This window comes from Apostichopus japonicus, chromosome 20 (assembly GCF_037975245.1).
Source record: "Apostichopus japonicus isolate 1M-3 chromosome 20, ASM3797524v1, whole genome shotgun sequence".
In the NCBI taxonomy this organism is placed as follows: domain Eukaryota; kingdom Metazoa; phylum Echinodermata; class Holothuroidea; order Aspidochirotida; family Stichopodidae; genus Apostichopus; species Apostichopus japonicus.
In genome coordinates this window covers 30,065,202-30,077,886 of record NC_092580.1, presented here as the reverse complement: position 1 = coordinate 30,077,886, position 12,685 = coordinate 30,065,202, and the positions used below count along the sequence as shown (strand labels likewise).

Below are 12,685 nucleotides of genomic sequence, written 5' to 3'. Positions count from 1 at the left end.
TCGTTTTGCTGTTCACCTCACACCAACAGCATGGGTGGCTCTTCAAACTGCTCATAATGATAACTAGTCCATCAACCAACAGTTTACACCACCTGTCGATGCACTTTTGTTTTCTGAATTTTTTGGTATAAAACCGTACAACCCAAGTAATTCTTTATGAATAGCAGCAGATCAAGGTCAGACTGTGCATTGAGTGACAATATTCATACCTGAGCATAACTTTAAATACAGTCTTGCACATGTGGCAGCGTTCTATATAAGGTTATATTCAGGGGGACAAAATGCTTCTCAAATGGGGAGCATCGCACTTAACTGAATACAAATAACTATTACACAGAAGTGTTTAATACACGAGTAGCAGCTGTGAACTTGTCGAAAGTTGCCAAAACGAATTGAATTAAAATTAACTAAATTCACTGAAATTAAGGAAAATGAAAGATGTTATGTCGTCTCAGCGGAATCCAACAATATTGTATGCCGGATTTTGTGTGACGTCACAGCTCTCCCTTTCCTGAAGTTTGACTGAAAAAATTATGGATAGTGAAAACAAAACAAGAAAAAACAGCACAGTTGCGATGAGAACTTAGTTACAAAAACAGCGTAAGTGGAAAATATGGTGTCTGGCATCTTCGTTTGTTAGCAATATACACTGCCCATTCAGCAATATAAACTGCCAATTACTCATCTTTAAGTTTCTCTGTTTTTGTTACTGTGTGATGTGAGCCCTTTAAATAAAACATGCTAAAAAATTCTACCTCTTGGTTCTGAGTCTCCAATTATTTATTTTTTTCTTTCTTTCAGAATTTGAGTATTATGATAAATAAGAAAATCAAAATACATTTGAGGGGTGTTGGTAAAATGCTTGTTTGAAATTGGTGCATGAGTGACCATTAACTGAGTTTCTAGCATATTTTGGGACCAATACTGATGAACTTTACACTCTGAATGGTCACATGACTGATTTGCCACCCCCCCTCCCATGCCCCGCCGCCTTCCCTCCCCCATACATACCATAGCATACTTTGACATTAACATTGTTCCTGCATGTAAGATGTAATACTTCATCTTTCCTAGTTATAGCAACTTTTAACACATTTTTTCACAAGAAACATGAGAGAATTGTCAGAAGCAAGTTGCTTGCATGAGAATATGTTTGGCATTTTTACTCTGAAATTATATTTAACGTAGAGGATTTTGGTCGGTTCTACTAGATGTTTTCTCGAGTAGCTACTCTTATGTTTAGCCTTGAAATATTTAAACCTCCAGTGATACATTGCATTAAGGTTTTAGCTCGCAAATGTTACAACCAAACCTGACTGTTGGTAAAAGGGAAAAAAGTTCTAAAGAGAATGACAAAATGTACATTTAAACCGGTCATACAATCTATATATACTGTACACTGCTTGGTCCCCTGAGTCAACTGAAAAGTACAAAAATAACAAAAGAGGGGGGGGGGGGAATATGTTTCTGAGTAAGAACAGTAAGAATTACGGTTCAAAACTTCTCAAAACCCATCAAAACTTCTCAAAGTTTTGACGAGAGGCAATGTTGTGTTTATTTTGCAAACGCTACCATTTGGCATGTATAAGTACCCTCAATCAATGAAACGTTTACCTGAGGGAAAATGGAAGCACTCTTTCCCAGAATGCAAATTTGACACCCACACAGTGAATTGCGACTCCTAAGTCTTGTTTCTAGCTAAAGACCTAGTTTGGACGAAACTTTACTGCAAAGCTAAAGAAAATTAGAAAAATTTGGAAAGCAGGCACATGGATGGTATGTGGTCTCCAACGAAGACGGTCATGCACGGTTTGAATCTGAAGAGCTAGAGGGTGAAATACTGCATAATTTAACGGAGATGATGCCATGGTTATATATACATATATATATATATATATATATATATATCAAAGGAATTAAACTTGATAGTATTTCAATATTTTCAGTTTTTTTGTTCCCCCTTATAACCTGTATCGACTGTAAAGATGAGCATTTGCTTTACAATATGAGAAAAGATAATGTGGGTGCATTATCACACCACACATTTGCAACAATGTTTGGTATAATTTCAAGTAATCTGTACGTATCACTCCCACAGCTAAATGGGAGTTTGTAATCCAAAAGGACTAACAAATTTATGTTATAACTCAAAACTTTACAATCCTTTTTCTTTTTTCTCATTTCAAGCAACATTATTGACAATTATTGTGTACAAATCATTTGAAAAACCTAAACATATCACTTCCTAAAGTTTATGTGAGAGTTATAAATCTAAAATATTCTTTTCTTAGATTCAAACCAATTTATATAACATTAGTGAGTGCTGATTCACCAACTACCCTATTCAGTCTCATCCATGGTTAATATAACCATTGTTTATATCTAGGCTAATCATCCAGTGCCTAATTGCAATCTAATTATCCTCCAGCATATATATTGCTATAAATAAGCACTGTTGAACTTTCGTCTGAGTTCATTGCGTGACAGTGATCCCATTGTTTATTAGCATAACAACAAACAAATAGAAACCTATATATATATTTACAGTGGCCTGGGAAACAAAATATTCCCCGCAAAATGGTCGGTAATTCTATTTGAGCCACCGCTGCGATCGACACGAATCGATATCTGTGACACCTATCGTGAATAAATTCCGCTATCATGATACCTTTCAGCTGATAAAAACAGCTGCAATATTAACACCTACGGTCTGTGAGTCATTGCCATCCCAGAGAGGAACTGCTACAGTCCAAAATGAAGTCGAAATTTACCATATGCATAGCAGTCTGATAACATGAACAGATAAGAAGGATGAAGTGATTTTTAAGAGGTCTCATTTCCAACACATGGGGTGCTCACTCTGTTCAAAACACAAAGTACAATTAGATCTATGCTGGTCATTCACCTTCAATGCACACAACCCTTTACGTTTACTCTATGTTTATTAAGACTGTTCAAATTTAGCTCTTTGATTCTGATAAAACAGTCTGCGATAATATGCCATTACAATAATTCCCAAAAGAATCTGTGTGGTTCATTAGCTTCACTATTACAGTTAAAGTGCTACTTCAAATAAAGAGAGAAAAGGGTATAAAAAAAATATGATATTTCTTCAATGTGGATTTGTCTATGATTATTTTTAACAATAATTTGAAAAAGCATATCTGGCAAATGAAATTTTTCAGAATTTAAAAGGAAAAAAAAGTAGATGACTTAAATGAATAAATTGTAACTGATAATATTTAATTTATACTCCACTTTGCTTAATAAAATTGCTGTAAAATTTGGCAAATAAGCTGGAAAGGCTCCTTTAACGGCACGGTAAACGATGAGGTTTGCATTTAGCTTTAACTAAGCTTGCATTTAGCTATAATACCAATATTACCTACGGATGAAAAGTTCTTTATCGTATCGTATCTGATGACAAAAGCTGTCAGTAACTGTAGAAGTTTAGAATCAGATCCTGACCATTCTCTCTATAACTTTACTTGGTATCCCGTTCTAGCACAAACATAATAAATTTGAGTCTGATTCTTCTACCCTCCTCTTAATTATCCTGAAGTGGTCTTGTAGTCATGTTACTGTTTATTATTCAACTATTGATTTACTTCAATGTATCAACATAACAGCAGACCACTTCAATTGGGAACAATTTTATCCCGTATTGGATTGCGAATCAAACTGACCAAATTGCTACGCAAATGGAAAAAAACCAAAACGAAAGGAGTAGTAGTTTTGACACATAGAATCATACACTATTTTCACTGTATTTTCACTGTTTCATGAGAAATAGAATTCATAAAACCTGAAAATCGCTGCACAGAATGTTAAAAAATAAATGATTCCCTGCTTAACAGGGAGCAAAAGTGGTTCTTAATCAGATTAAAATATGATTTTAAAGCAGACGGGAGGAGTCGATTTCTTATTAGACTGTAATATGCCAGCAATAAAAACAAACTGGTCTTCCTGGGTAGATTGTTAGTTATCAATGTAGCTTTGAGGATTACTATTAGGGTACTTAAAGAGTAGAGGTATGGGGGTGGAGAAAGAGTGAAGGGGGGGGCAAAGTTGCACAAAGAGAACCTATAAGAGGCCATTGTTCTGCTTATCATTATATCAATTAGCCAGTCCAGGAATGTCGTCTGTTAAGGTCTACCTTGCTTTAATCAGCAGGTTGTGAGAACTATACTAAGAGAAATTATCAGCTATCAAATATTTAAAATTCAACTTGTATAAATTTGGTTGAACACGCATGCATGGGCTCGTATGATTTACTACTTTTCCTACATACTAGATCTTTGTAGCTCTCAATCAGACTCCTACAAATCCTCGTTCTTCCACATTAAATTAATCGAAAACATTATTAAAAAGTGGGCCCCAGAGAATAACAAAGAACAATATGGTTGAAAAATGAAATCATATACCCAATCTCAAAGGAAGCTTCCTAGAGCAATTTCCTCACTTACATTATTAACATTTCATCACATCTGCAGTGTCATACCTCTCACTTTATTCTATTTTTCATCACTTTTCTGACTGCTGCAAAGAAGAATAACTCTGCATAATGAGTCCCATGCAAATATGCTAGTTGTAAAGTTTGCTCCCTCAGGGGTAAGAGAGATAACAGCATCCAGCTTCTTTAATTTCAAAACATATCTCTGCATCATCTGCAAATCGGGGGGGGGGGGGGTGAAGAAATACCTCACACTTATAATACATTAATAAGCAGCTGCTTATGTACATGATGTGTCTCATCTCTGAATTATATTTCACATTCACACTTTGTCAGTGCCTGATATTGCTTCGTGTAATATATTCAGCATTACAGCCTGCTTTTGGCCGTCGAATGTTTGCTGTGTTTTCTTTAAATTTCCAGGTTTATGTCAAAGACTGTTTGGACAGGTGAAAGGCTGTGAGGGCAGTTAACTTGACTGGTGATCAATGGCCTACGGATGTAACATAATATTTCATAGACATCTTTTACACTATGCATGTATGTTGTAGACAAAATACAATGCCCATTATGTCCAACTCATCTTTGATAGATGCTTATTCAGAGCCTGTAGATTATTATGTTATGAAGTTAAATAAAATGATTTTTTTTTTGGCAATACCTAGATATGAAGTTAAAGGGATTTTTCAGTGGCAGACAAATGACACACATACTAGTTCAGTCAGTTTCCCAACAGTGAACGTTTACCATTTCAGCTATATATGCTCTTACTAAACCAAACTTTCCCTTTTTTTTTTGTTCAAAAGTCAAAGAGAAACTTAGTCAGTAGAGCAAAACCTAATTTTCCATCCCTTTTCAACTTCTAGTTGCTTTTGTAATCAAATAAAGTTGGCTGCACCCATCAACTAACAAGGCAACAACATTACTGAGAGAATTGAGAGTTATTTGATTAACTTGAAATAACAGTTGCAAAAACAACTCTTTATTATCCCAAATCTGGCCCACATATGACATACATGACCTAGTAAGTGGGATTAAAATCAAATTATCCATTTTAAAGTCCCAAGCATTATTTGTTGTGCTATAAACAGAAAATTTAAGGACTGCCTTTCCTGCACATGAATTGATTCTCCACTTTTTACAAGATTTACCTGCTGTCCATGATGCATGAGCATGTTATGTCACTTTTTGGATAATCATTGAACAAATTATTACGTGAGACTAAACCTTTATTCAGATTTGCACAAACTGTGCAGAGAAAAGTAGCATAAACCAACAGTTACAGCTCAAATAAGCAGATAATGTAGTGGTTTTTTTTTTTTTCTGTCACTATTATATGGTTACATATACTTGAATTCAACAAAGATATAAAGTTACTGTTCAAAGTATCGCACAAAATACGAAATGAATTTGTCTAATTGATGTAAAATAGCCTGCTCCAGTTCAAAACAAAGTGTTCATCAGTAATAATTATTTTTATTTTCTCCAATTCTTATGGATCACTTGAAAACCTGACTTTGGGTGACTTGCTGTGTTTTTTTTTGTCACTTGTCTTTTTGTTCTTGTTTTTATAAAGCAAAGGGAAGCTTCTTGAGAAACGGATAATGCTTACAGAACAGTCGAAGGAACATTAACTGAAATTAATGAAGGTTCCAGTTGATCCCCACTCCACCCTCCCCTCACCCTCAATTATTTAAAATATCTGGTATTGCTATAATATTATTCTTCCATACTATTATTTTGGTTTTCTCCACCAATTTGGGGAAAATATGCTTCAAGCTTCTGTTTCACAGACATGAAAGTATTGTTTTTGCTACTTTGTGAAATAAATTGAATACCTTTATTTTGAAGTAAAATTTTTCTCTCCCATAAAGCTTGAAGTAGCTGCCAAGTGTTGACCAAATTCGTCCTTGTTATGCATACCTTATATTTGATTCACAAAGTTTAATGTGATCAACAGAAGAGAATCTCTTGTGGTACTGAAATTTATCCTTATAAGGGATGAGTCCGCCGAGTCCTACTTCCAATATTTTCAAACAAACAGGGGGCTTATGCAGTCACCCCTGGCTCGAGACGATTGTACATAACACATTAAGTACATCGAAAGCCAAGATTTAAAATGCTCATAAAAGTAGGTCGAAATCTTTAAGAGCCTATCCGTTTTACAAACCAATCAATATTTGAGAACGCAACAAGATACTGCACTGTTGCTATCAAGAATCTTGAGATCTTCCACAAGCCGTGGTTGTGTTCTATCGTAATCTTGAAATCTAAGATAACTAGGACAGCAAAACTATTCCTGGGAGATGACGTTACTTTACCAGTTGCATGTTTACCTTCATCTCGCTAGAAACCCAAGACTACTGTTTTCGTTCAATAAACCTAAATCTTCCCGTTTTACCAGAAATCTGCTGGAGAAATTACTGCTGCGCATTGTGTGAGCATCGAATGTATTAAATGGTGTTTGTCTCAAGGATGTGTCCTAGTATATGCTAATGAACCCTCCTCGATGCTGGCTTTGTGCCAGTGGCGTAGGAAGGTACTTTTGAGTGGGGGGGCTGAAGACTGATGGCCGGCCTGGGGGAGGGGTCTAAGGGGAGGGGGTGTCCCCCTCCCCTTTTGGAATTTTTTTGCATTTCCAGGGGGCCTCAGATGCAATTTGGTGCAATATTGCACACTTTAACCCACCCACTCCATTTTGTATATAATTTTGCATTTTCACCTGGCCTTAGATGCAATTTGGTGCTCCAAATGAGATTTTTTCTCATTTGGAAATGAAAAAGGGGTTTTCTGACTTGTGAAGCGGGGGGGCGGAATGATACTTCCGCCCCTCCACATTTTTCACTGGGGGGCTGGCGCCCCCCCAGCCCCCCCGGTTCCTACGCCCTTGCTTTGTGCCATTTTTGATCTGTAGATTACTATTATTTAGTGTTTGAGAAGTCTGGATAGCAGAGTAAATTAAGTTTTGCACTTTATCTGATGGTAGGAACCTTTTGTATTTTGTAGGACATATATCACCAGTTCTACTAAATCTTACTTAAAATTAGATTGGAAATGACGAAAATAAAGCATCGTCCTAAATTTTCTCCCAAAAGCAACGGTTAATTAAGCAGCAGCCAATAAGCATTCCCCAATGAATCCAAGTTGCTCCTCCACATTAACAGCTCACAGACACATTAAGTGTACAAATGTAAAATGCAAATTGGAAATTTTCAAATATCTTGGGTCCTTCTTGCATTATTTGAAACTGGAAACGTGGTTATGAAATTGTCACAACACTTTATGAATGGTGTGTGAGTGGCAAACTTTGACAGATGTTGTATATAATTACCCTTTAAGTAAAGCAGTGGTCCTCAACCTTTTAAAGGCCACGAACAAGTCCAAAGTTTTGGCCAACCACCCATCGGTCATCCACCCATCGGTCATTCTCCACCCCCCCCCCCCAAAAAATGAAAAGCTATTTTATAGTAAAGTAGGACTCAAGCTCTGTTTTCCTTTTTCCAGTAAATGGGCAAATTTTGTCAGCATTATTCTAACATATCATGTATAAGACAGTAATTCATCCTTTCTAATTGAGACAGTTTCTTTGTGCAAAAGAAATTAATTAATTTTTTTAATCTATGTGCAGTTCAACAAAACAAATATCAATATATAATTACATTCTGTAATGTCTAAACTAAATTATTCTTTCATTTTGTTTCAGTCTTGCCAGTGCTGATTTTCAGCTCATTGTTCCTTTTAGAACAGAAAAAAAAAAAATCAAGTTTTTGCACAGACCATTCATTACACTACTGATTGAATCTGTTGGAAAAGTGTAATTTTGTTGGAACTATGATATCACCATAAATTCATTTGTACAGTTATTAATGAAGAAGAGATCGTTCGAACAATTTGTGTGAATTTCCATGTCAAAACAAGCTGTTTTAAAGTACCTTATTTTATTGTGCTTTTTGTTTCGGTAAAACTTTGTAAGTGGAACTTGGATATCAATCATGCAGCGTATGTCTGCATGTAACTCACCAGGCATGTTCTTATGTTTGTGAGTGCTGCGCTTTCAATAAATCCTGTTACTTTTTGATTCAGACTTTTGTCAACATTTATACAGACCATGCAGATTAGGACCTATGTGTCTGGAGAGCCCCATTAAAGGCATTAAAGACTCAAACCGTGTGCAGCCATCTGAAAAAGTTAACTTTCTGTTGCTTGCAAGTGACGTTTTGTTGTGTCGCTACAAAATGCAGACAGTAATGAAACATGATACCTTGTTATCTTTAGCTGGACCTGAGATGTCCATTGCTGTATCGTTTATACACTGTGCTGTGGGTATTGACCGCAGCTGTATGTACTGACTGTACATCAGTGTCTAATTACCGAAGGTAGCAAGCTGTGCGTGTATTTTCTGGGATCGATGGTGGTGTCTAACACTTCTGTTACACCTCATTCGAAACTAGGTCAGATTACCGGCATTAGACGTTTCTTTTTGCGCGAGTCTTCACACCCTTTAAATGGTCTTTTGGTTCAGTCCGGCCGCTATTCGTATCGAGGCACTCATAATCACATGGCATTTCTACCCATTGCATTGGTTCACTATATATGTACGTACAAGTTTGTGTCCAGACAAATTGTTGGCTATGACAAATAATCAAAGATACAAGCAGTCTACATGATACATTAGCATACCAAGGTTACCACATTGCTTGGGCAGTAAATAATCGTAAATGGTTCGTCATGTAGAAAATCTAATACTGTTATGTTCATGTTTCCAACATGCAACCGTGGCAGCAATCTAAATTAAGGCAGTCAAGCATATTTTTTCTATAGGGAGAGAGACAACTTGTTTTGATATTTAATGCTAAATTTTAGTCTGCTACAAACAAGACTATTGATATAAGGATGACTCTCATGGGGACAGTGATAGGGTGAGGAGGGGAGGGGAGGTGTGGAGGGGACAGGTTGCTCAGAGCACCATACATGGCTGATAACAATTGTTTTACCCTAAAAGAAATGTGGAGATATTGTCGCCTAATATCAAGAAGTAAATAATTTGACAGGGTCTGTGTTCAGTACTATGACAACTTGAAACTTGTAATATCTGTTGGATTTACTCAACATTATGATTCTCAGGATTGATTTCTTGCTGTTTAATTGCAGCTGGTATGAAAACAACATGATGGAATTAAATCAACAAGAATATAATATCAATCGTCTGCATTCAGGCACTATGTCATTTGGACACTGGTGGCATCATTGTGTTGTGAAATAACTGTTAATTTAGAAACAGAACTAAATAAACTAAAACATTTCCCTTTTATTCATTCATATGCACCTAGTAAGTGTCAATGTGAAATTCTGAACATTTTGAAATCTTTTGTGGATTTTACTTACACAATCTGAAAATCATGTTTTCCATACTCATATTTCAGGAAACAATATATTGCAGTGGAAACAATGGAAACAATGGTATATTATATTGAACACAGTTTTTCAGGAAATATGATGTTTAGCAACTATCTTCTTGAGGAATGGTGCTGTGAACAAAGAACTTCATGAAACAATGGTGTTTACATTAATTATTATACTTTCTCCATTCCCCCAAAATAACACCCTCAGTATAATAATAAGTAATAATAATAAGTAATATTTATATAGTGCATAATCAGCAAAGCTGCTCAAAGCACTTTACAAATGTAAAACCTAAAAACAAATAGTAACAAAAACCAAAATATTAAATATATAGAACCAATAAGGCAAAAAAAAAAATGATTGCAATGTTTCAGTACTACAAGTAAATAGGTCAAGTACACCTACCTACCATGGACATTTACTCCACACAAAATGCTATGTAGTAGTAACTTGGTTCCCCTAACAGCAGAGATAAGGCCGGTGTGACACAGTTTCCAACATATGCCACTTGCCTGCTAGTTGCTTGCATGCTTTTGAAACATCTGCACATCATTACACTCGTTTGCATTTTGGTATTTATTTTACTTTTTTAAAAAATCACACTGAATTGACTATGTGCAGTACATGTTGAAAATAAGTCCACTTGAATGAATCTCTTTGTTTCTTTTCATGTACTTCATTTTTTCTGGATTTGATTTATTCATAAGACCTTTCGAGCAAATTTATAAAGATTCTTGTCTAGTTGTCCCTTACCAGATCATTTGATTTCTAGTGTTCGATTTAGGTTCATGCAGGCCCACAAAATTGGGATTTTCCAATTAAAACATCAACAATTTCACTTCATTGAATATTCTTCCTATTCCATTTCATACCATCTGAGCTTTCAGAAAGCAAATAATAAACTGGTATTGAAAAGTCTGATTTTATATTTCCATTTTATTCTTACTTTTACTGGAAAACACCACCAACCAACCATGTAATCCAGGGTTACAGTATCTAGTGGATACAATTGTGATGCATTCCTGCATGTATCTCAAACAATCAGCTTACTTAGCTACTTATCTGCTTTTGTGTGTATAATGTGCTTATTCAGTGAACTAGACAGATATTCAATGTCAATTTCTCCATGCTTAGACTGCAAACATAGCTTATATCTCTATAGTTCATAAACATTAGAAGAGGTTTGAATTAGGTTCAGATAACTTTTTGAGTATATAGGACACAGTGATTGTACTATTCTCTGACATAACATGAGAAGTGTTACACAATGTGGGATAAGGTCAGTGGAAGGGTCAGGCCTGACAGGATGGGAGGACCAGGGGAGTACAGGCCTGGGCCCAGTGTCAATAATGTGGCCTAAGGAAATTTGGGGTGAAACACAATGCATTTTGATTTTCATAATATACATTAAAGGAAAAATGAAAAAATGAAGGGGGGGGGGTCAGGTGACTTGATTGTCCCTGGGGCAACATGCTGGCTCTCAAGGACACTGAGCAAGGTGATTAACAGAAATGTTAATTAACAGATAGGTAAGTAGAAACTACAATGCATTTAAAACTAATAACTACTGTGCTTTACTCCTGTAATAACCTAGTCAGGTGAATTTTGGCAAGATCCATTCATGTTTTAAGATTTGATTAAAGTTGTGTTCTTTTCCAATGGTATGAAGCCGTTTTAAAGTACTAAGTTAACATATTATACACAGTAATCAACTTTTTAACCTTGCTGACACAAAAGAACCTCCTTTTTGAACTGTTATATCCAAATTATGATAAGTGTGAATTAGGCAATTAGATCAATATACTGTGAAATTTGTGGTGGGTTGCAAATGTTGGAAGTTGCTTTGACATAACTTATTATTCTGCACACCAGCCTAGGTGGATACATGTACCCACAATGAATTAGATGTCATAGAAGGTCATAGTGCACAAGAAAATAATTTTGCATTTATCAAAAATTGCCATGCAGCATTTGCAATGTAACAGCAACATTTGCAATGTGACAGCAACAGCAACAACAACATAAAATATTAAAAACCCTAAAAGACTTCTATGCAAGTTTTAAACACTGAGCTAATTCCCTTATTGCCTCTCCAGCCAATAGTTATATGCAAGAGAGGCTAATAATGGCCACTTGTCCAAAAGTCTACAACAACCATGTTCCCTCTTTGATCAGATAGCACTACAGCTACTTTAAGTCTCCTTAATAATATCTGGGAATGACTGTTTGGAGATTGAAAACCCCAGGAAAGAATGTTTGAAATTGCTCGGCAACTGTTGACACAAGGAACAGTGGCCCTTTAAAATGATCTGTACAAGATCATGACACTTTACAATATTCATTGATGGCCTTTAAGAGAACAATGTGGCCCTTTAAATGATCTGTACGAGACAACGACACTTAAACTATTTACTGATAGCTTTATGACAACAAAATGGCCCTTTAAAGTGATCTGTACAAGATAATGACACTTTCAAGTGATGTATACTTACTGTATCTGACTTGGTTGCCTCTCTTATTATTTTTTCTTCGATTCCAGATACAGCAAGAGCAGCAGCAGCAACAGAGGGTGACACACACAAGTAAAACAACCACGATGGCAAGCACGGTTCCTATAATAGCTGCTGGACTAAAAGAAAAACAAACAGAAAGAAAGAAAGAAACAATTGATCAATCAATTTATCAAGCTATCAATTAATATAAAAAAATATACAAACTTCAGTAATAGTACAGACCACCTACATTCCATTCACACAATTGAGAACTAGTTGTCTAAAAGAGATAAGGTTGTCATACAGAATGGAATATGATATCTGTGACATATATTTA

The 12,685-nt window shown here is 35.7% G+C and overlaps 1 protein-coding gene across 2 annotated transcripts in view; it reads right to left on the bottom strand.

Moving 5' to 3' along the window:
• LOC139961820 (uncharacterized) overlaps positions 1 to 12,685 on the bottom strand; it is a 42,695-nt gene that overhangs the window by 5,057 nt on the left and 24,953 nt on the right. For both annotated transcript variants that reach the window (XM_071961363.1, XM_071961362.1), the window contains exon 3: positions 12,349 to 12,485. In XM_071961363.1, coding sequence (XP_071817464.1) covers positions 12,349 to 12,485 — 137 coding nt within the window. The remainder of the gene's footprint in view (positions 1 to 12,348; positions 12,486 to 12,685) is intronic.